The 24,719-nt window shown below is 42.9% G+C and overlaps 1 protein-coding gene and 1 pseudogene across 2 annotated transcripts; both read left to right on the top strand.

The window, feature by feature from the left end:
• Positions 1–5,161: 5,161 nt before the first annotated feature.
• Positions 5,162–6,071, top strand: LOC309541208 (annotated as a pseudogene). The gene has a single exon. The product of its transcript is annotated as an uncharacterized misc_RNA (transcript).
• A 54-nt stretch (positions 6,072–6,125) lies between these two features.
• On the top strand, positions 6,126–22,618 carry PECR (peroxisomal trans-2-enoyl-CoA reductase). Its single transcript, XM_082238650.1, has 8 exons — positions 6,126–6,283; positions 8,461–8,594; positions 15,104–15,269; positions 16,647–16,728; positions 18,243–18,339; positions 19,416–19,523; positions 20,800–20,911; positions 22,083–22,618. Exons 1-8 carry the CDS (start codon positions 6,145–6,147, stop codon positions 22,169–22,171), a joined length of 927 nt encoding a protein of 308 aa, XP_082094776.1. The 5' UTR covers positions 6,126–6,144; the 3' UTR covers positions 22,172–22,618.
• The last annotated feature ends 2,101 nt before the right edge of the window (positions 22,619–24,719 follow it).

The following is a 24,719-nucleotide window of genomic DNA, read 5'->3' on the forward strand; positions in this document are numbered from 1 at the left end:
GAACTTTTAGAGGTAGTGAAATCAACTATTATTGTGCATAATTTTGCTGCTGTGCCTTCAGGGATTCCTACTGAAGCTGTTGAGCTTTTGGAAGTTTTTGCCATTTGTTAACAGGGCTTTCTGTTGTAGAAAGTAAAGGGAGATGTGGCTAGCTTTAATCAACACCGAAGGCTATACAGTATTGCAATGTTTTTAGGCTGACAGGGCAGAAGCTAATTAGCATTTCTTATTTACAAGAAAGACAAATTATAATCATGTTTCAACAAACACAGTGAACACGTTACAGTGGCTATGCTGTTGCTGCCCATAATATCATTAAGGCTCTTTTCATTTAGAAAGTAGCAATTAAGTTATTCTGCAGATGAATGATCATGACTTAAACCAAGATCTCAATTTACCACCAATTAAGGTTCAGCAACTGGGGAAATATCCTCAGTAATAGATACACTGCCCAAAGAGACATTATAATTGTTATTAATTTTCATTTATGAATTTCTTCTCATGAAGCATCACAAAACAATTTCAAAATACAATAAAAACAGATATTGCATGCATAAATTACAGAATCGCACTGTTGGAAGGGATCCCAAGGGTCATCTAGTCCAACCCCCTGCAATGCAGGGATCTCAGCTAAAGCATCCATGACAGAGGGCCATCCAACCTCTGGTTAAAAACCTCCAAGAAAACAGATACTATTGCATATTCATAAACACATTTTCAAATCCAATACATGTACCAACAGAGATAAAAATCTTGAAAGCTTGTTGAAAGAGGGAAACTCTTTAACAGGCTTTGAAAAAAGATGTCTGGTGTGGATTGGGAATGAGTAGTAGGGTAGGTGCCATCACATTAAAGCTCAATTTGTGTGGAATGGACGTCCCTGATAAGACAATATCTTCAGGGTACTCTTACTGAGTGCAGTGAATATACAGTATTAGGTATCCTGGTCTCAAGCAGATTAGGGCTTTCCACACAAGTACCAGCACCTTCATCTTAGCTTAGTGGCTAATTGCTTGCCAGTGTAATTCTTTCCACACCAGCATAATACAATGGTGAAATTCTACCCAGTGATATTAGTCTCATTATATTTATATCTCCCCAAACGATTAGGCTACCAGTAATGGCTCAAATACCAAGGAAGGTCTTGAGGATGACTCAAAACTGTATTGTGGACAAATTTATGGATCACCACAGGAAGGTGTTTGCTAAATTCAGGCAAAGGACTCAAAATCAGTGATAATTCTCAACTTCCAAATAACAGAGCCAGTTTCTTAAGAGTTAGAACTTGAGCTGCGCCAAATCACTGTGTCTTAAAGTCTCATCCATCTCAGAGGGTTGTTGTGAAGCTGAAACTCGAGAGTTGCGTTGAGTTACAAATTGTCTGTGGCTGGGCTAAATCAAGAAGAATCTAAGTCAAGAAGAATATATAGATATTAATTTAAATATATAAATATATCTCAAGAAGAATATATGCCAGTGTGGTGTAATGGTTAGAGTGTTGGACTAGGACCTAGGAGAGCAGGGTTCAAATCTCCACTCAGCCATGAAGCTCACTGGTTGACCTTGGGCTAGTCACCATCTCTTAGCCTAATCCACCTCACAGGGTTGTCCTGAAGATGAAATGGAGAAGAGAACCATGTACACAACCTTGAGATCCTTAGAAGATAAAGGTGGTATATAAAGGCAATAAATAAATAAATACAAGTAATAAATCATTGAGAGTTTGTTGCGTTCATATTCTCTTTTAAGAAGGCCAGAATTTGTAGGAACTTATAAAGGTTGCAGACTTATTTGCAGTTCAGTCTTATGCAGTTAGGTTGTGGGCCATCCCGTTACACAAATTTACTGTAGATTCCGGCATATAAGACAACTTTATAACCCTGGAAAAGAGGTTAAAAAGTCGGGCGTCATCTTAAACACCAGGTATGGGCGGCGCGGAGCAGAGCCCGTCTCCTGCTGCTGTGGCAGCGGCTACGAAGCAGCAGTGGTGGTGGCTGGCTCTGTTCCGCACTGGAAGAGAGCCGCGCGGCGCGGAGCCCCCACACTGCTGCTTCAGAAGCAGCAGCAGGGGCAGCAGGCTCCACTCCGGGTGGCTTTCTCCCAGTGCGGAGCTGCCCAGTGTATTAGGCGACTGGGCATAGAAGACGAACCTCCAAATTGCAGCTGCTAATTTTTTTTTGGGGGGGGGGTTGTCTAATACGCCCAGTCGCCTAATACGCTGGAATTTACGGTAGGTACAGTCATTCCTCGTGTTGCGTTAGGTTCATGTTGCGTCTTTTCGGCTTGCGAACACGGCAAACCTGGAAGTGCATGCTTCTGGGTTTAACCCCGCGTGCACGTGCAGAAGCGTTCTGTGCACTTTGCACATGCACAGAAGCTCTCTATCATGCTCCGTGCTTGCGCAGAAGCGCCATTCTAGTTGCAGACGGATCGTGTCCGCAACTAGAGGTACCACTTTATCCGTCAGCAATTATCAGTATTCAGAAAGAGCTGAGGAACATTTAGATCAGTGGTTCCAAAACTATTCACCACCCCCAACCACTTGAAAATTGCTGCATTTTTTTGGAACCACTGATCTAAATATTCTGAATATTGAAAGAAATAAAATAAACAAAAACATCCATACATTAAAAATCAGCAGGAGCATTTTAGTGCTATGGATGTGTCTGTAAGTGTTGAACAAAGTTTTCTGATTTGTCATTATTCATCCTGCTGCTGCCCACGTATCAACTCTCCACTCCTTTCAAGTGCCTTGTCAGTCTTGCTTTATTCCTCAGAGGAAGGAAAAATCTCCACACCCTCATCATTTCTGGTCAGTCTCGCCCACCTTCTATGCAGACAGCCAGGTTCCAAGAATGATGGAGCACCTGCTGCACCCACCTTTTTCACATATGCACCCACCTTTCTTCACACACACGTAACTATGTTGCTCCTCAGAGCTGCCGCCGCAAATCACTTAAATGGAGCTCACAGAACACATTTTGGGGACCCACACCTGACATAGAGTCTACAAATTGGAGGTGCTGACAAATCTTTCTGAGGAGCTTACAGTACCAGATGCTTATATGGGGCTGACTCTGAAGGAAGTGTGCATAGAACTGTAGACTTAATCAATTAATTACCGGTATATGAGTTCTAATAACTTTAAATCAATTAAATCTTAATAAGTATGCAGACAAAACACACACCTACACCCCAAAACCATTTTTTTAATAGAAGAAACTTGTGCACACATATGGTATTGAGTCTAAGCTTTTTTCCAAGGCTTTTTTGGTGACAAATCTCACTAGGATGGAGTATTGGCACTTGTTTTATTTTGCTACCCAGGACAGCTATTTTGTGCTGATACCCGTGACACTTTTATCAATATACGAGTACTGGCACTTCATTTTATTTTATTTTGTCAAAAGAGCACTGCCTATGTCCATTGCCCTACTCTGGATTTACACCTGGAGCAGTACTGGGCTCAAAGTATCATGGGCTCTTCTTTCAGATCTCCCTTATCTTTCAGGACTGGCTCAAAAACATACCTTGGCAGTGGCGGAGGAAGGGGCTGCGATATGGGTGGTCTGCCCCAGGTCTCACCACTGAGGGTGATGACAAAATGCTGGGTAGCACTCACCGCAGGGCCTGCAGTGCACCCATGCCACGCATCTCTCCTGGGAGAGACGCGGTGGTTTGGGCACGCACAGGCTCCGCGCTGCCCAAACAGTCTGCCCACTGCCTCCCCCTCAGCTGTAGGGCAGCTGGGTGGGAGGAGGCAGGCAGACTCCTTGGAGGCCCCGCAGAGCGTCCTGCCCTGGCTGGCCCCGCCCCCACAGGCAGCTGGCCCCACCCCTGGGCACTGCCCCAGGTGCCTGATCAGCTTGCCCCACCGCTGTACCTTGGTGGAGGAACTGAAAGGTTGCTCATGGTTTGACAACAAGAAGAATTCCTAGGGCGATGGTGTGAATGTCAGCTTCTTCCAACTCTGCAATTCCATGATTCTATGTTTGTATCCAGTAATTGAGAAGGATATTATTGTTGCTCATCACAGTGGTGTTCTGGCTACTTAAAATACCTCTATGTCAAATCTGCCTAAGTACCACTAGCTGATGCATTAGCCGTATCTATATTCTCAATAGCTTGTGCTTAACATACTGAACACCACTGCCCAGATTCTATATAGCTTTTAAAGGTGTTTTCCAGAAACACACAGTTTCAGAACAAAGGGTTATTTCAAACCACAGACTTCAGGCTAGTGGGATATACTTCATTTTTTCCAGAAATCTGAGATTCACCAATGAATGTCAGGTGCGAAAGTCATGCAATTAAATAATGAGAAGGCCAGGCATTTGGAGTTTTCTCAGCACCAGTCTTGAATGAACTCAGTATCCTTCTACACAAAAATCCACATGGAACAGACTTTTGAAAACTATCATCCAAGTTACAGAAGAACTGCTGGTAGAAAAACAGATTTGGGCAAGATGTCAGAAGCATCACAGTTAAAAGCTTCAAGTCCAGAAGGGCAGCATAATTTGCTGCCAATTTCCTCTTACAAAGTGATCTAACCTAAGTACCGTAAATCCCATTTAATTGACACCAATTGGCTTGGGAAGGAACTTCACAGGCCAGGTGCAGGAGGGAGGGCATTCATAGCTCAGATTTCATTAATAATAACTCAAATGCACAAACTCTTTCGAGATGTATGCCAGATTCTGCCACAAGCAAGCTTGCCTGCAAGGGGTGTGTACGTTTATAATGTAATAAATGAGTTAGTTGCCCCTTTCCAGTATATATTGAGGAATCCACTCTCAGGGAACTCACTTCCTATATCCCAGGAATGCCCTCAGATGGGATTTCTGCAACAACCCCACATAATCCAAGGATCCCTCTGCATTTCTGGAATAGTGTGCTCTCTTTAAAAATAGAACATCGGCCAGGAGCATCGTGGAAAGGGAAGGAATTTCACCAGAATGAGATCTGAGGGTCTCTTTCGACAAGCATTCCCTGCAGGGAGCCGGCACTCCTCGCGTGACAGTGCGCACCACAGCCGCCCCATTTACCGAAGTGCTTGGGAGGGTGGGGGCAGGCGCGACATCTGGCTTGCGCTTTAAGTGGAAAGGGATGAGGATGCACAATCGCTTAGGGCCGGCCAGTCAATCAAACCCTCGCGCTTACCTGCTCCTGCGAGATCAACGAGGCCTGCAAGAGGGGTGGGAAACTGTCTCTGCCGGGCTTCCCACCTTGGGATCATAGCATGGAAGGGGCGCCATGGAGCCTCTGGTCCTTCGCCTCCCCCGCATGCAACCGGGTGGGTGGGTGGGGTAGGATGTGTCGCCGCCTCTTCTCCCACCACCCTTTACCCTGGCAAGGTGAACGCAGCCAGGCAAGGAGGAGCTCTCCTCCTCTCCCCTCGCCCCAGTGGCCCGTCTGCCCAGGAGATGGAGAGCGGCGCGGGGGGCGCAGGGCAGGTCCGCTTCAGCGACGAACGGCTGGGTCGCCGTCGAGATCCCTCCGCTTGGAGCTGCTCATCGCCGCAGTCAGCGGGTCTCGGCATAGCTCGGTTGCAGCAGGCGCGACGGCTGGGGCGCTGCTGCTACTGCTGCTCCCTCTTTTCCCGACGGGTGAAGCCATCAGGATCCCATCTCTTCCACCCACCCTTCCTATCACTGCATGCGCGCAGAGAAGGAAGCCACGATTCCCTCTCTGCGCGTCGAGGAAGAACCGGAGGAGAGGGGCGACCTCCCCCTCCCACTCTCCGTTCCTCCCTCTAGCTAAATGCAGGCAGCAGGGAAGGGGGCAGGCCTTTTGTGTTGCGAGGTAAAAAGTGGGGGGGGGGGAGAGAAAGAAGACCGCCGCCCCTTGCGACCCTCCACCCTTTTCTGGCACGCACGCAATAGGAGAAAGCGCGCTCCTCTTGGCAGCCCACTGGGTTGCACTGCGATGAGGACGCCCCGCCCCGTCGGGGCTACAAAGCCGCACCAATAATATAACAATTCTAATGCTAAGAATACTCTTGATGCTCCTGCAGCCTGCGCTTGCTTTGGTGGCTTAATTCAGGAGGAGGGGGAAAGGGGGCGGGGCTCTGGATCACGTGGTGCTAATCCCTCCCCCTCGAAGGCTGCTGGTGGCTTTGGAGACCTTGGATCTCTTGAGACCAAGATGGCGGCGGCGGCGGCGTCTTGTGGCGGCCACGGGGGTCGCTTTCTGGCGTCCGGGCTGTTCCGCAACCGGGTGGCCATCGTGACCGGCGGGGGCACCGGCATCGGCAAGGCCATCACCGCCGACCTGCTGCAGCTCGGTGGGCAAGGGGCGATCCGAAGGGGAAAGAACCAAAGGGAAGCCCCCGGGGACTCCCCCAAAACCGGGAGGGAACCAAGCGGGGTACCCTCGCTGCGCGCACGCATTCACACGTCCCCTCGGGAGGAAATAGCGGGTTGGTGGTAGACTTGGGCTGCCCTGTGTCTTCTCCTTCCTTGTTTTCAACAGGACTGGCAGGAATTCAACAGGTGTAGCCTCCCAGGGGCGTAGCCAGGGGGTTGCAGGCTGCCAAATGTTGCAGTACCTGAAATTTTCAAACCCTCTTCAGAGGCAGTCCTGCATATAACACACCGCAGTAATCTAACCTATAGGTTCCTAGAGCAGCTAGGCTACCCTAGTCCAGATAGCCCCCCCCCCACCAGCTAAAGCTGGTGGAAGGCACTCTGTGGGACAGAGACCACCTGAGCCTCAAGTGACAGCAAAGGATCCAGAAATATTCACAGTATCCAAGCTGTGTACAGTACATGCTTCTTCAGAGGAAGAGTAACCCCTACTGTGTCTTGATAAGCTAGTTGTTTTATATATATTTATAATGATTATATTTCTATCCCATCTTTTATTCAAGGAGCTCAAGGTGGTGTACAAACTTTTCTCCCTTTGCATTTTATCCTTACAACCACCCTGTGAGGTAGGTTAGGCTGAGAGACAGTGACTGGCCCAAGGTCACCCAGCGACCTTCATGGCTGAGGGGGGATTTGAACCCTGGTCTCCCTGGTCCTATTCCAGTGCTCTAACTACCGCACCACACTGGCTCATCATTCCCTTTGGCCCCTGTCCTAGAGGATTAATGTCTCTTGTTAATCAGTGATATATACTGTAATGTCAAATCCAGGAAGGCAGATAATGAACTCTGATTCTCTAAGCTGCACTTGTAACTGATGCATAACTGAGCTGTAGGGAAAGTGATTGGCAGTTTGAAAAAGAGCTGGCTATATCTATGTGCTTTACACAGGTCACACCAGGGAATCAGGCCATGTCACTTGTGTGTTAAGTAGGGCAGGCACTAAAATACCAAACTAACTCATATGCTGCTGAAGATTCTGTACTTCGTTTGTGGCTTGAAAGATGAATGAAGTCATAAACTAAGGGTGGGCAACTTTTTGCCATTGAATGTTGTTTTACTGAAACACACCACATTTTGATTAACACATGGTGTGTGTACATGCAAATTCTGAATGCCAAGCCACAAATGATAGACCTCTTCATTTGTTCATCGAATGAAATGTCCATAAAATGTCCATCATTTGTCCATTCTGGTATAATTCAGAATGTAATAGCATGCTTTTGGAATGACTAGAATGTACTTTCTGTTTTGGATAACCTCTGACTCTCCCTGTCATCATGGCCAACTGCAGATATTCTTTCATTTGGACTTGCCACTCATTTATCGTAGGTGTTTTATCACTTTTCCAGTTTCTTGCAATTAAGATCCTGGCTGCTACTGTCGTGTACATAAAAAGTGGTCTAACATCTTTTTAAATTTCTGGTGACATACCTAGGAGGAAGGTTTCAGGTTTTTTCTTAAATAAGAACTTAAATAACTTTTAAAATTCATTATAGATGTTATTCCAAAATTCCTTAATGGCTGTGCATTCCCACCACATGTGCATATATCTGCACTTCTAGGTCAAGAAGTGATGGTGGGCGTGGTTCTTTGTAATCCAAAGAGGTCTTGTTTCTGTTGTCGTTAGCACTACACTAATTTCATGTCTTATAATTCAAATTCTACCATTGGCTCGGGAAGTTTCTGTGAGATGGCTTTCCAGTTCAGTAGTGGGGGGGGGGGTACAATTTGCAAGCTTAAATAACAATTTATAGAAGCATTTCAGGTATCTGACTTTGCAGACTTACAGAACTGCCAAAAATGCTTGACAATCCAGAAAGTCATGATTGAAGATGGTTATCACAGTCTGTGTACAGTGCCATTTGTTAAGCAAGAACCCTTGTTACCTCTACTAAAATGCAACCATGGGCATAGCCAGGATTGGGGTGGGGGTGGGGGCAGAACCATGTTATCTGTGACACAATTGGTAAGTTTATTAAGTATTTTATTTATTTACTTGATTTGGGGGGGGGGGGCAGCTGCCCATCCTGGCTGTGCCTATGAATGCAAGACTATTAATGTCTAAAATGTCTTTCCCCCCTCTTTCTTGACAGGTTGTAATGTAGTCATTGCCTCCCGCAAATTCGACAGATTAAAAGCTGCAGCGAACGAGCTAGCTGCTAAAATTCCATCCACAGTTTCTGCCCAGGTTACCCCTGTACAGTGCAACATTCGCAAAGAAGAGGAGGTAAAAATAAAATACTTTTGTGCTGTAGAGTGGACAACTAGTGTACTGGTTTGCTGGAGAATATTTGTCTTGAGTGTATTACACACATACAAAATTTGATTTATTATATTTCTGTGCCGCTCTTAATTCAAATGAATCCCAAAGCAGCTGGTAGTTCACAGCATTTTTCAAAGAGGTTGTTGTAAGAGTAGTACTCTGTGATGGGAAAAGATTTATATCTTGTTGCATAATTGTCTTTAATGTTGTACGTCGCTAATAACAGCCTCCTTTGCCAATGTTGAAATGACTTCTGAAGAATGTAGATTTTGCAGGCATTGAGAAATGTACACATGTGGGTGCTTGCATCTGGAGATTGGATCTAGAAGCCAGCCACTTTGACTTAAACAGTGCATCTGGATTATTCCAAAGAAAAGGGGGAAAGGCCAATTATTTTTGGTGACTTTGTTTTATAAGGAAGACATGTAACCTGGCTGTTGCTTTGACTAAGATAAATTGTTGCTTTCCCTAAATCATTGTAGTTTTTTATTTCATGTAGCTTAGAAGAGTCACCCAGTCTGATTATGAAAGTGGTAACACCCAGTTGTTTATGTTGTTAAGGTGTGTTGCTGGTTCTACTTTTAAAAAATAATTGGGGAAGGGCTTTGTAAAAGAGCAGTGGGAAGGAGAAAGTTAATGTTCCTTTTCGCTAACTCTAAAGCGTTTTTTGTGTGCATCTTACTATCCTTTGTCACTACGAACCATTTAATTATTCAGAATTCAGACTGCAATGCACTATCTGGGTCTGTCCGAAACCTCAAGTGTATCTGGAATTATTTGTCTCACATTCATGAATAAACTTTTAAGATTTGGCGTTTGTCATAATTTCCTTTCTTTTTGCATATGCTTCTTGGTTTCCTAATCCGTGGATGGTGGGCACTATTTCTCCTGGTAATCCTTCAGAGCCCTTCCTGTTTGTAACCTGTCTTTTAGAGCTGGAGGAAGACATTTTCTCTGGGGTTTTTTTTTTGAGAGTTGAAGGCAGTAGGGTTGCAGATGCTTTTTGTTTCTTTTGTCGTGGTATTGCGTGGTTTCCCAAACTTGGGTCTCCAGCGGTTATTGGACTACAACTCTCATCATCCTTAGCTAGCAGGACAAGTGGCCAGGGATTATGGGAATTGTAGTCCAAAAACAGCCGGAGACCCAAATTTGGTAGTGCTTCAAAAATTACTAGATATTATAAGCAGTGTTATAGCTACTGGGGGGCTAGCCAGGTTTTTTGCCCCGGGTGAATGCTCCAGAGGGGTGCCATTGAGGCTCCCACCCTGTGTGTGTGTATGCAAATGTGTGGAGTGTGTGTGCTAAGCTGCATCTTTGACCCGGGTTTTCACCCCTGTTTCAGGGAAAGGGCTGAAGCTCCTTGGTAAAGCATGTGTGCTTTGCATGCAAAAGATCCCATGTTCAATCTCCAACATCTCCAGGTTAGGCTGGGAAAGACTTGCAGTACTGCAGATTCATGGCCAGTCAGCTGTAGGCATTGAGTTTTTATTTTGTGGCTTTATATTTCAATTTTGTTCTGTGAACGGCCCTGATACCTCCAGGTACAGTGGTGCCCCGCAAGACGAATGCCTTGCAAGACGGAAAACTCGCTAGACGAAAGAGTTTTCCGTTTTGGAGGTGCTTCGCAAAACAAATCTCCTATGGGCTTGCTTCGCAAGACGAAAATGTCTTGCGAGTTCCTGCGGGTTTTTTCCCCTTCCCCCCTTTTTCTAAGCCGCTAAGCCGCTTATCAGCTGATCCGATAAGCTGATAAGCCGCTAATAGCGCTAATCCGCTAATCCATCAATGGGCTTGCTTCGCAAGATGAAAAAACCGCTAGACGAAGAGAATCACTGAACGGATTCTTTTCGTCTTGCGAGGCACCACTGTATAGGGCGGTATATAAATTCAGTAAACAACAACAGCAACTTTGTATAAGGAAGCCAGCTATGCTTTATGATTAATCAACGGTGTTAGAGCTGTCATATCACTTTCAAATTCTGCTTTTTCAATAGTAGTAGTAGTAGTAGTAGTAATAATAGAAGAACCATCTATTGTCAGTCTTCTGCCTTCATCTCCAAATAGTGTTCCTGCTATGAAAAATAGCCCTTCCTTGGTTCTATTTTAGTTCATTCTGCCTAAACCACTCCTTTCTCTTTCCATTTATTTCATAACTGGGCTTCTGGAGTGGCTGTTTCCCTGATCAGCGAAAGGAGATTCACATAAAGCATCTAGGGAATAACTTATTGAATGCGAGTTTCAGAGTCTTCATCTTTATCCTCAGGGGCCTCCTTGCTTTCTTTTTCATAAATAATTCTGCTTCTTGGCACAGGGCTCCTGAATGCTGTGCAGTCTGCCAGCTTCCTTTGTTAAGAATACAGTGATGCTGCATTGTACCCTCTGGGTCTCTTGGCTGTTCAACATCCTGTAGCCACCAGTCCTACCAGGCTTGATTGTCTCTCCTGACACAAAGAACATAAAGCTATTGAATGCTGTCATGTGGAAAGATGACCTCAGTTCTCTTTTCTCTCCAGCACCAGGAGATTGTATCTGGGTTGTGATAAGATGGCAGTGATGAGATGAGCTCCCTGTGATTAATTGAACAGCCTTCCATCTCATACTTGCTGCTTTTAGAGGAGTCGTTGGAACTAAAGGCCTTTGGACCAAAATCTGTAGATAGTGTTACCTACTAGTAGTGAGGAAGCCATAGATTTCATAAGAAAACTCTTGGATCGGATACCAAATGCTTAGTGTTCTGTTTCCAGTAGTAGCCAGCTAAATACTTTTGGGAAGCTTGCAAACAAGCTACGAAGGTAGCAGCCCTTTCCTGTTTGTCTCCAACATCTGGTATTTGAAGTGGTTTCACTTAGGTATCGTATCTATTGGGCTGATAGTCTTTGGTGGCTGTGGAAACCCAGCCAGATGGGTGGGGTATAAATAATAATGATTAGCTATAATTATGATTAGCTGTAAGATCACTAAACTAGTGAAAAAATGGTGTTATTATTATTACATGTATTATTATAAAATTACTTGTGAAGTATGGAAAGAAAACACCATGCTTTCACTAGTTTAGTGATCTTATAGCTAATCATAATTAAATATCAAATTCTGCATATAAATGATTACATTCATCCGATTTAAATTGCTTCAGTCTAATAACAATTCCTTTTGAAGAGGGTGCTGCTGCAACAGTGTACAAAGTCTGGCTATATACATTGTTACAAGTCTCCAAAAACCCTGAAACAATAGCTTCCTCTCGGAGTGGAAGGGAGGTCTTTTCCATTCATAAGTTTGCCTTCTGAATCTAGTAGTAATTCTTTATTCCCAATGGAATAAAGGTGTCGAAGGGTGCAGGACTGCAGCCCATGATGCGCTCTGAAATACTCCTTTTTTTGCTAATGGGGGAAGGCTGAGTGATGCTCTCTGGGCGATTTTTCTTCTTCTTAAGCAAGGCAATTTAGGCTGCAAGCCTAAACAAACTTACACAGGAGTAACTCCCATTGAGCTCGGTGAGGCTTCCTTCTGAGTGGTCATGTGAAGGATTACACTGCTCATGGTTTCATAGTCAAACATTTACTGAAGGGTCTTAACCATTAATATGGCTCTCCATATTGAGCATGCAGTGCTTGCATAATTCCTTAATACTCTGTAAACAGCCCAGCCTTTTATCTGTACTTCTCATTCGGTGGCTATGAGTGGCTTTGCAGTATAATGTGATTGGACTCTGCTGCCTGGGAGTGTGTATGTGTGTGGATTTAAAGGTTTCTTGTAGCATGCTCTCTGAAGAGGCTGGATTTTCTTCTAAATGCATTGCTAAATCAGGGTTTTGTAATTGGTTGACTATCCAGACTGGTGCTGGGAAATGCATTCAGCTGTAGCTAATCATAATTAAATATCAAATCCTGTGTATGAGTTGCGGCATTCTTGTCTAGTGCTTGAGGTTTGTATCCATAAATATTCCGTTGAGTGATCTACTTTTTTCATGTGCTACTTTATGGACTTGCCCTTTTGTATTTCTTGATTCCTTATTTTCCAGCTGGAGTTAATTGCTGTTCTTACTTACTAGGGCTCTGATATTTGTTCTGTTACTCACCTATACTGATTTTTCTCTGGCTTCTCCATATCCCTGGAATGTGTTATATGCGAATAAGCAGCGTAGTTATCTCCCTTCTTACAACAAACTCCTGAACACACTCTTACCCCTTCCCTGCTGCCCCCTTACAGCCTCTTTTAATATAAGTAAAAAAAAGCCATTTTTAAATTTACCAGTACATAAGGTTCTTCCTCATCTCATTGTCTAAAGATCTCAAAGCTGTGTACAAAACTACAACCTAAAAAAATTGAAAAGGTATCATAAAACAGACATACAACAAAATCAGTAAAACAGTATGATTAAAAAAAGGAATTATGTAATATCAGGATCCAGTCTTATGGACTAGGGAAATCACAGACAAAACATATGCATTTACAAGTAATCTGAAACATCTGATGGATAATGCTTCACATATGGCAGATGGTAGGGAATTCCACAGTACAGAGATGATTATAGAAAAAGACAGTTTTGGGGTCACCACCCTGTGATATATTCTGTAGGGTATGTTTCCATGATTATCATTTCCTCAAATGATATACCAAAATGAAACATTTTAGTAATATATGGCTCTTGTTTTTCTAGAAGAGTTGCACACACTTTCTTGTCAATTTGAGCTAATTCAGCTGTTAATCTTTGTATTCAGATTCCCAGATTGCATGCCTCTTTTTAAAAGGAGTGCACAGGTATGAATTTATACCTATGATGTAACACCTGAAGCAGCCCTTAGCTATGAGCCTAGCAAATTGCCTAGTATTAGGCATCATTATAAACAAATATTACGCATTTATAAAACTTCTTCTTACAAAAATGTAAGGATTTTTTCTTGCATTTTTGCAAGACTGCTGGTCTGATTCTGCACAAAATCTATGCTGAAAGAATTGTACCTGCTGTACATGCCTTGCTAAATATTCAAGAATGGCATTTCACTTTTCTTTGACAGGGCTGTATAGACTGTGACTCTGCCACTTCAGCAGAATGTTGCCATTACTAGTTTTGGGTAGCTGAGGATGCTGCTGGATTAGCATTTTTTCCATCTTCTGCTTGGCAGGGATCCAGGCCCCTTGGATCCTCGTGAAGACCATGGGCACAGATAGCGGAAAGGGGACACACAAACTGATTGGATGGGAAGAATAACTTCTATGTAGCAATGCATTATTCTTTAAAGCACAAATATATTTTCATTATGGCAAGAAAACAGCCTTATTCTTAATCCTCAATTTTTAAGAGCTTTTGCCAAATACTCTGAAGGTTAGAGGTGAATTTGAAACTCGGGACACCGGTGGAGAGGTGGGAAGAAAACTGGTGCTATTGGATTAAGAGGGGATGAAATCGCTTTTTCAAGTCTGCCCTAAAAAGAACTTTTCAATGGAGTTGAAAAGGGAAGAGCAACATGGAAGTTGGTCCATTAGAGCAAATGGGGCGCTGTCCTACCACCTTAGAGTGCCATCAGTCAGCCCCCACCTGCATGCTTTCTTACTTACCGCTGGGCTTTAGTTTCATCTTCTGGGCTTTAGATTCATCTTCTGGGCTTTAGTTTCATCTTCTGATGGGAGTTGTAGTCTAAAACATCTACAGGGCACCAAGATGAGCAAGGGTGGTCTAAAATCTCAGAAATGCTCGCCCAGCTTCTCTCTGAACTCTGCTCTTCTATCTGTGCCAAGTGGGCCTTGCTTCCATTCTTTGGGAATGCATTAATTTGCATGCTGCTGTTTTCATTCATAAAATACAACAGATTGGTTGTCCTCCCTTGATGACCTTGGGAACTAGCAAGACCTGCCTGCTGGCAAAAGACTGTTTCACACATGACTTAAATAGACTATTAAAGGCTGCTTGTTCGTTCTACCAGTGCTGCCACTGCACCATAAAGTCTCTATCTACCTAACTAAGGTTTAGGTACATTTGAGGATGCATGTTTACTGCTTCCAGGATTAGATATAAAAGAACTATTCTAATATCCTTTATTGCAGAAAAGCTCTTTTTATTCATTCTTTGCAGTATTATTCATGGCATTGTTAGGAATGTCATTTCATGTTGTGTTTGACAAGATGCTCATGTCAGTCAGCTGTTACTATATGTTACTTTTTTTAGGATTGTGAAAGTTCTCTGAGACATTCTATAATTTAGATCTAAAAGTCTATTTTTAGGAGGTTCCAGTGGACATTATACCTCTGGCTGCAATGTTGTGATCTCTTTAGTGTTCACCCTGTTTTACCAGCCCCTAACCTTTTTTTTTGCAAGAGAAATATACAACATATACAAAATACAAAAAGAAACCACTACAAAACAACCAATTGTTTTTATTCTGGGCAAGCTTGAGTAATTAATGTAGAAATGACTAACGCTAAAAGGCTACTGTGTGCAGATTTATCATTCAACTTTTTTTTTTTACTATTGGTAGGTAGAGGCACTGGTGAAATCAACATTGGACCTTCATGGGAGGATAGATTTCCTGGTCAACAATGGGGGAGGCCAGTTTCCCAGCCCAGCAGAAGCAATTAGTTCAAAAGGCTGGAATGCTGTGATTGAAACTAACTTGACTGGGACCTTCTACTGCTGTAAAGCAGGTGAGCACTTGGTGTACACAGGAAATAAGTAACTAAGCCATCAGAAGAACTCTCCCTCTGCTTTCCCCGTATAGCAGTTCAGTCTCTTTATCATTGCCATGGCATGTTCTTGCTCTGCTGTCCCCAGAAGCATTATAATCAGACATTCAGAGAACTTTGGGGTTCTTCCTGGGCTCAGCAGGTTATTAAAGGACTCCAGGCTAAGTTGTCACTGCTAACTAGGTTCAGTTGAAAGTTGGGTTGCCAGGTCTGTTGAAGCGCCGACCCTGAGATGCAAGGAGGAGAGGTTGGGGGCTAAGAGAGTCTGGATGCTGCCTTAGGTTGGAGGTTGACAGATACGGGGCAGTGGTAGCAGGATGAAGCCTCTTGAGCCAATGATACAATAGCCTGCTGCCTTGATTTTTGGTCCTCAATCTGAAATTCTGTTTTTGTAGAATCTTAGAGTTGGAAGGGACCCAAGAGTCATTTAGTCCAAACCCCTGCAATGCAGGAATCTCAACTCGTTTCCCCCTTCAAACCCTGGGAAGAAGGCTGAAATATGACACCCCAGGTCAAACTATGAGACCTGACAAGTAGTTTCTCCCCCTGACTAATTTACAACTAGAGGTGGAAGAAGCAAGGGGATTCTTTGACAATTTTTTTCCATGTCTGCAGATACCTACTGACTAGATGATAGATTTACATTTGAACACTGATGCTGTTTTTGGCACTAAGAAATAGTGGGTGACAGGTGAGGCAGCAGGATCTTCCTTAAGGCTCCAGAGCAGTTTTGTCTAGAAGGAAAGGAGGTGGGGGCTGGAGCAAACACTGGATTGTCCAAAAGTGCTGTCAGTTCTAGTTCTCCATACTTGCCTAGAAACATCGTGCCTGGGTCATCAGGCCTAACTAGTTGGAGCCATTTTCTTAGGAAGTAGTAGACAAATTGGTAGCAAGATGGACAGGTATCCTTCAGGAAGCTGCCTCACACTGAGTCAGACTTGGTGCAGCTAGTCTTGCCTGCACAATGACTAGCAATGACTTTCCAGGATTTCACAAAGGAGACTTTCCCAGCCCTTTCTGGAAATGCCAAGGTTTGAACCTGAAACCTTCATGCAACAGATGCGCTGACCCACTGAGCTGTGGTTTTGTGTTATACAGTACAGATAAATATCAATAGAGTTATAAGATGTGCATTCAGTTGTGATTCTCAGGTGAATATTTGGGTTTAATGTCATTGCTGCTTCCACCTCTGAGCAACTGGTTTTGTCAAGTTTTCTAAGGCTATGGAAATAAGGCTTGAGACAGATTTCATTCCACTCATGTGTTTACTGTAATCTTTGTACACCATTTATCTGGCAATGTAAAAGCCTTCACGACCATTCTTCTGTGTCTACCCAGTGTACAATGCTTGGATGCAGGATCACGGAGGTGCTATTGTCAACATCGTGGCTGATATGTGGAAAGGGTTTCCTGGCATGTCGTAAGTCAGCTATCCGTATACGATACACAGTCCACTTGCTTTCACTTAAACTGCTGTCCCTCTGAGTAGTCGTGTGCATTTGAATGGTAAAACAAGATGGAACAGCAGATTCCCAATATTTAACATGCACATTCCTTGAGATTCCATTTTAACAGAAGTCTTTGAGGAATTTGGGACTAAATTGCCGGTGCTTGTGATCCTCACTTATTGTCACCTGCAAGGCTTTCCTGAGAATGCTCTTGAACAAAAAGTGGAATGCAGGAAGCAGTCACAGACAAGAAGAGGCTGCATTTTTCTTAGGCCAACTGGAAAGCAGAGTCCCTCTGCTGGGACAGTGCGATGAGTCTAGCTGAGGTCTGCCTATATAGCTGTGCATCTTTGCACATGCCTGTTTGTAATCCGCCATCTTACTGGGTTGCCCCAGCCACTCTGGGTGGCTTCCAACAAAGATAAAAGCATAATAAAACATTAAACATTAAACACTTCCCTATACAGGGCTGCGGGTGGCGCTGTGGGTAAAACCTCAGCGCCTAGGGCTTGCCGATCGTATGGTCGGTGGTTCGAATCCCCGTGGCGGGGTGAGCTCCCGTCTTTCGGTCCCAGCTCTGCCCACCTAGCAGTTCGAAAGCACCCTTAAGTGCAAGTAGATAAATAGGTACCGCTTTATAGCGGGAAGGTAAACGGCGTTTCCGTGTGCTGAGCTGGTGCTGGCTCGCCAGAGCAGCTTTGTCACGCTGGCCACGTGACCCGGAAGTGTCTCCGGACAACGCTGGCCCCCGGCCTCTTAAGTGAGATGGGTGCACAACCCTAGAGTCGGACACGACTGGCCCATACGGGCAGGGGTACCTTTTATACAGGGCTGCCTTCAGACAGCCCCAATGACATAACCTCTCATGCATTTGCAGTTTAGTTCAAGAGGACTTCTCTCATAAACATAGTGAAAGGACAGGGCGCCATACCGACTTCTGTTTTTGTACTGGAAGTTCTTTCTGCAAAGTTCCTACAGAAGACTGAGATGTCCGGAAGCGCAAAGTACAATTTTATTAACAACCTTGCACCTCAGAAGTCTCAGTCTTCTGTAAGCCATGCTTTTTTCTCAGTCATTGCCTATACTTCTATAACTTGTTGTTTATAATTTGATGAGTCATACAGAATGCTATTAACATTGTGAGCTTTTCGTTGGGCTGGAATAATTGGACAAACACAAAATATTGAATTTTTTTTTTACTGCAGGCCTTCAGCCAGCCTTTGTTCATTGTTTGTGTTAGCCTTGAGTTTGCAATTAAGCTTCTAGAATGTCAGATATTGCTAACTTGACTGCCCTGTTCTGCTGAGATTTGTTTTGGATTTGTTTGATTGGATGACTGCTTGTTAGAGTGTGAAACCTAGTTAGGCTTGCTATGTGTCGCTATAGTTACTTCAAAGCATCCAGTCTTGATGGAGCTGCCACATACCCCATGTCTATTTATTGATGGAAGATAATATTGCCCTTTTAAAATTTCCTTCCCTCACAGACACAGTGGTGCAGCAAGAGCCGCAGTCGATAACCTGACCAAAAGCCTAGCCATCGAGTGGGCCCGCAGTGGAGTGAGAATTAACTCTGTTTCCCCGGTAGGTGACAGAAACATGTGACCAGACCAGCTTTGGTGCCTGTAAGGGAAGAGTCAAATTAGTACAAATTTGTAAAATGATCATTTAGTTTGGTTTAGCTGAGATAGAATAAGATAATTCCCTACCAGCTGCGCATTTGGTCATAATTATTTGAGTCTATTAAGGGTTTTTGTAGTTAAACCTACTAATAGCATCCAGGGTTTGGGATGGGTCTTAGGATATGGAAATGGAGGACGATTCTTTCTTTCTTTCTTTCTTTCTTTCTTTCTTTCTTTCTTTCTTTCACAAATTTATAAGCTGCTTCACAGACTGAAGCTGCCAAAGCAAACTACAACAGTATAGAAATGTGATAAAATGCAAGCTCCCAAAACAATTTCTATAGATATACAATGTGTCTTCCTTGAATGACTGGGTCACACTTCGGGGAAAGCTGTCTTAAGCAAAAATTACTTTGGTACATGCCTAAATATCATGATGCAACTCTTCACAGAGATTGAGTGGTTTATAAAAGATTCAAATAATAAGTGCTGTTAAGCCAAAAGGAGAGAGAACAATTTAGTTGCAAGGAATAGAAACTATGCTTTTTGGTGCGTGTGCTTGGTTGTTGTTGTTTTTTAAAAAAATATTTATTATCATTCTACCACATCCTTCCTTTTGCAGGAGACCGTTGGAAAGTACACATAATCAAGAAAATACAAATGGTTAAAAAAAGTTTTAAAACTGCCATGCAAACAATAATACCAATAAAACAATTTAAATACATTATACAGTGGATGAGGAATATTGGGCCGTCAGTCTCAGTTGCCATTAAAGTGGTTTTTCCTCAGGGTGAATCCTGCACCACACAAGAACAGAATGTTGTGTTGGGAATTGTGGCATATGCACAGCCCTATTTATTGAGGGAATTGTAAGCAAGTTAAAGAGCCAAGATTTTGAATAAGAGCTGGAATTTATTTTTATCCCCTTCCCCAACCATGTAGGTCTTAATGAGCAGCTGCTTTTCAGTGTAGAGGGTTCAATGTTACTGTATTAAGCATTAATGGAGTCTTACTGTGAGTCTGTCCTTTTCTTCATAGGGAGTGATATTTTCAGAAACTGCTGTTGCGCATTACAAAGATGGTGAAGAACTGTTTAAAAGCTATGTCCGAAAAATTCCTGCCAAGAGATTAGGACTTCCTGAAGAGGTATTACAGTATTTCAACCTAAAAGTTACCTTTTGGCACTGAGGGTCTTTCCGGATGATCAGTAGTGGTGCCCACCCTGTGGAACTCCCTCCCACCAGATGTCAAGGACATAAACAACTATCTGACTTTTAGAAGACATCTGAAGGCAGCCCTTTTTTAAAGTTTTTAATGTTTGATGTCTTATTGTGTTTTTCATATCCTGTTGGGAGCCTCCCAGAGTGGCTGGGGAGGCCTGGCAAGATGGGTGGGGTATATGTGTGTGTGTGTGTGTGTGATTCCCCCCCCCCCCGTACACAACATTTGCACAAAGTAGTGCAAATACCAGCCTTGCTGTGGGAGATGGTTTTCGGTGGTACTCCTGATCAACATGTGTGTGAACAGGGATAGGTCAGCAAGGGCCAAATACAGTCCTTCAGGCCTCTCATAGAATAACTAATACATTAAGGGGGAATGGTGCTATTGCATTGGAAAGAGGAATTTCATGACACTGGAAAGAACACCCTAAATTTCAAAGAGTAAGATGTTTGAAGACGCATACCACTAACAAATATGTTCATACCAAAACATTTTATTGAAGTACTCTTTAAAAGGCAAGCTATGTGCCTGGCACTGTATAAACCTAAAATAGGTATCTTGATTATGCTATAATTATGTTGTATGTACCATTCACTCCACAGTAGCCAACACCACATTGCGAGCCTGCTGGTTGAACTTGCAGAACTTTTGAATGTGCAGTATATCATAGAACCTTGCCAGTTTAGAAGGTGATTTTTGAGTACTTTTAGAATGGATCGTTCCGCTGACATATCCAAGCCAGCAAAGCATTGAAATGATATAATATTTATGGACAGTAAAATACCAAGCATTTTCTTTTTGACTTGAACATTTTGTATTTAGTAATATATTCCTGTGGTCCACTGGTCAGTAATCTTCTGTAATTGATCAGTAATGACTTCTGCTCTAAGAATCACCTTCAAATAGGGAGCTAACAGGAACCCTTTTCAGAAATGTGCATTCAGTGGACGCATGCAGGGCTGGTGGCACTGTTGTGGTAACTGGCTCTGTGCCCACCCTACATGCTTATCACTGTGCATTGGCACCATGCTTTTGACATACAAATGCATACGTTTGCACATGTGTAGGGCAGAATCTATACACTACTGCCTTGGTTGTGATGAATGCATGAAGCCTTGCCTGCATTTTTGAAAAGTGCTATGGCATGGCAGGCATTGAACACCTGTAATTCACATAAGTAAATGTCTCGAATCTTTATAAGGTATCTCCCTTGGTGTGTTTCCTGCTGTCTCCGGCTGCCTCTTTTATCACTGGAGAAACTGTGAAGGTTGATGGTGGGCAGAGCATATATAGTTCCCCATGGGAAGTACCAGGTAAAAAAACCTGCTTTTTAAAAACTACTTTCTGACAAGTAGCTTGTTCAGTTATATGCCCACCCAGGGCCTGTTTAGATCTCTTACACTCTTTTGTGGAAATCAACACTTCAGTTTTATCATAGTTTATTGTCAGCTTTACAGTAGCTTGATAATTTAGTTGTGAGTCTTTTTAGGTCCAGCCTGGGATTGTAGAGTAATACAGCTCACTGTAATAAAAGGATTTCTATACTAGCCAGTCTTGGGCAAGTGGTGCTGTGAACCCTGAATGCTTTCCTCCCTAATCTATATGCTCAACAGCCTTAACTGAAAGGTTCTAGTCTTAACCCATGGCCGCCTTAAATCTCATGACATTGGAATGGGATTGGTAAAAACACTCTTGGGATTACCTCAACCTCAGTTATTGAATTGTCATATAGCTGTCTTATAAACAACAAGAAGCAACCTTTTTATAAAAAATTTTTGAAGGATTTTAATAGACAACAAGGATACATACAATGTCTCTGTTCTCAGTTCATAGAGTCCTTTCTATAGGTCAGTTACATTCGGTGTGAGACACTGCTGTCATAGAGATTATGAGGTGGAAGAAGTGAATGGGGGAAGAAAGGGGGTAATGATTTTCCATTATTTTGACAAATAACCCTTTACTTAACAATGTCACATCTAGTTTTTCTCAGATCTTCATGTGCTGAATCCAAGGCTGACTAAAGATCTGTAGAAATATAGTTTGCCTTTTTGGTGTTTGGAAGATTTTTCAGCTGAAATGAACAAAACTAATGCATGGTCCATAGCTTTTTCTCCTAGGATCTCTTCCTATACATGTTGGAAAGACAGTGCTGTAATTTGGATCACTGTAGATATGTAACATGATATTTTTTGGAAATAATTCAATAAAAGGGTGTTTGGAGAGCATTTCCTTTAGCCCAGTCTTCCCCAACCTGGTATCACTATTTATTTTGGACTATAATTATCATTAGCCATGCTGGTGGGGACTGATGGAAATTGTAGCCCAAAACAACAGAAGGGCACCAGGTTGGGAAAGGGTGCTTTACACTTAAAGGAAGTTTTCTTTCTTTAAGAGAGCTGCTCATCGAGATCTAGCTGGGTTAAGGTGAGATGAAGCAGCTACTAGCTTTTGAAGGTAACTGTCTTATTGTATCCTTTCCCACAGATCATAATAGATGGCCACCTGCACCAGATGGAGATAATGCCAAAGCACTCAAGAAGTTACTTTCAGGAAAAGCTTTGTCAAAGCTGTAAAACAAAAGAAATGGGGTTAGCCCCCTTCCATGCCTGTCAGTGGATAAATGCTGCCTTTCAGTAATTGACTGCAATCTTGAGGATCACAGCCCCACTGGGGTAACAAACTGTGCCTTAGTTTTCTTCTTATGATTCCTCTGAAGAAAGTCCTCCAGAACCAAACAACTGTCAACATGTGCTGCTGCTGGCTTTGATGTAAAAGGGTAAATGCATCTCTCATGACTTCTGCTTTTGCAATTTGCACTCTAAGCTCTGCTCACTAAATCACGTACATATGCTGCATTAACAAGGTGCTGAAGTGAATTACGGTCCAAGTTCTGTAGCTTGCTATCATCACAGCCTTTCTGATTGCCATGCATTGATTACTCACTTCTGCCATAAGAGTCTTTGGCACAGCTCCCAGAGATGAGAGATGTTGGTGCACAATAAACTGGTGGTTTGTATCTATGTTCAAAGTTGTGTTTTATCTTCAGTGGGAGTAGGCAGTATGGGTACTAACTGCCACTTGAAAACATCTTTAGGTAAAAAAGGTAAAGGGACCCCTGACCATAAGGGACCCCTGACTCTCGGGTTGCGACGCTCATCTTGCTTTATTGGCCGAGGGAGCCGGCGTACAGCTTCCGGGTTATGTGGCCGGCATGACTAAGCCGCTTCTGGCGAACCAGAGCAGCGCACGGAAACGCTGTTTACCTTCTCGCTGTAGTGGTACCTGTTTATCTACTTGCACTTTGACGTGTTGCAAGATAGTTTATTTTTCTAAACTAGCACTGCTTGTCTTAGACAGTTTGACTTGCAAGCCTTCAGGCTGGTATGTGCCATAGCCATCATACTGACTTAATTCTAGTGATTAGAGAAGTTGTCCAGAAACATTCCCCCCCACACAAAGGAGCTGAAGAGGAGAGGTGGCAGATGAAGAACTGAAATATGGATACTTCATTATCACTGCAATTACCAGAACCCAAGGGGAAGAAAAATCATTAGAGCTATAAGAGGAAAGCTCATGTTAGCTGCAGTTCCTTGCTTTTAATGAATTGCATTTTATATATTTATTTTGCCAAATAAAAAAGAAAATTAGCAAAATGTCATCCTGCCAGAGTGTAATACTTTGAAGGGGTAGTTTCAATGCCAAGTTACTGCACAAATTTAAATGTTTAGTATCTAAACATTGGTTCTTGGGAGTCCTCATTTTCCTCTAGGCGGAAGTGTAGTAGCAAAAAAAGGAATGGAATATCCTTTTCTTCCCTGATAACAGTGCATCTTCTTTTCATAATTGACCGCTGTTGTGACAGTTAGGAAGTTTGCATCACCCTTTGCAAACACTGTTGAACAACGGATATCTATCAGTTTATGAACTGTCTTGTTAGCAAGGAAATACTCATTTATTTGAATATCCACATCACTTTTGAAGTTCACCTGCCTTTTGAAGTTCACCAACGATGCCTTTTGATCTACTCAGATGTGTACTATCCTTCACTGATAGACCAGATTTATAACCATAAAAGACAGTTAGTAGGTTACTGTATTTCTGGAAAACGTAATTAACAGATTGCCTTGGTGTAGGGTGGCTGCATTTAATTCAATCTTTGACGAGAACAAACATCAGCAACCTATTAAGGAACCCTTTAGTGACTCTTCTGCTATTTCCCTGCCTACTTTGGCCCACAGTGCTTCAGGAAGGACTGGCTTGTTTGTCTTTCTTAAGCAGTCCAGAGAAGCTCCAAAAAGTAATAATGGGAACATTCATAATTGAAGACACGTGAGATATCTTCACTTACGCTCTTTGCTGATAAAGCCAGATGCTGGAAAACAAGATGTCTATGGGCTAACAAACTACTTTCACTCCATTTTTTCCTTTGCTCTCTTGAATGTATATTGTGAAACACTTTTCTTACTATGGACTTCAGAATGTGTTGCACAGCATTGACATCTTGACCCTAATGTCACTTTATTTCCTGTTTCATAGTGATGGAGGGTTTCTATCCTGGAGGTAATCATAGTTAAAACATTTGCTTTTATTTTTATTTTTCCATCCTGGATTAGATGCTGTTCTTGTGTTTGACACTGTGCTTCCGTTTAACTTCCAAACGGTATTGTTCATTTCTGTACAATGGGCCGGAAATCAACAATGCACAAAACACTTCCTTAAAAACAAACAATGTCTCCTTCACATGGGTTTATGCAAAGAAAACATTTAACAGAAAGGTGTACACACATATATATTACACAGCATAAGGCTTACTAGAACTACCGCAGGTTCCCAGAATGGAAAAGGCTGTGTTTCCGATTCCACCTAGTGACTAGCCAGACTATTACATTTCATCTATTTATAGACAACTTAATTTTCAGAATTTCTGCACCTTGCCCATAAACGTGTTTTAAAAATAATAATACAGGAAACAAGAATGATAAAAATTTGTCTCCCGAATAAGCCAGCCTTAAGCCATGCCTGGCGTGCTCTGGTCCATGGGGTCATGAAGACTAAACGACTAAACAACAACAAAGCCATGCGAGTTCTGTTGGCTTGTTGACATCCCTCGCCAGCACAGCA

This window comes from Podarcis vaucheri, assembly GCF_965113315.1.
Source record: "Podarcis vaucheri genome assembly, chromosome: 1".
Lineage (NCBI taxonomy): Eukaryota > Metazoa > Chordata > Lepidosauria > Squamata > Lacertidae > Podarcis > Podarcis vaucheri.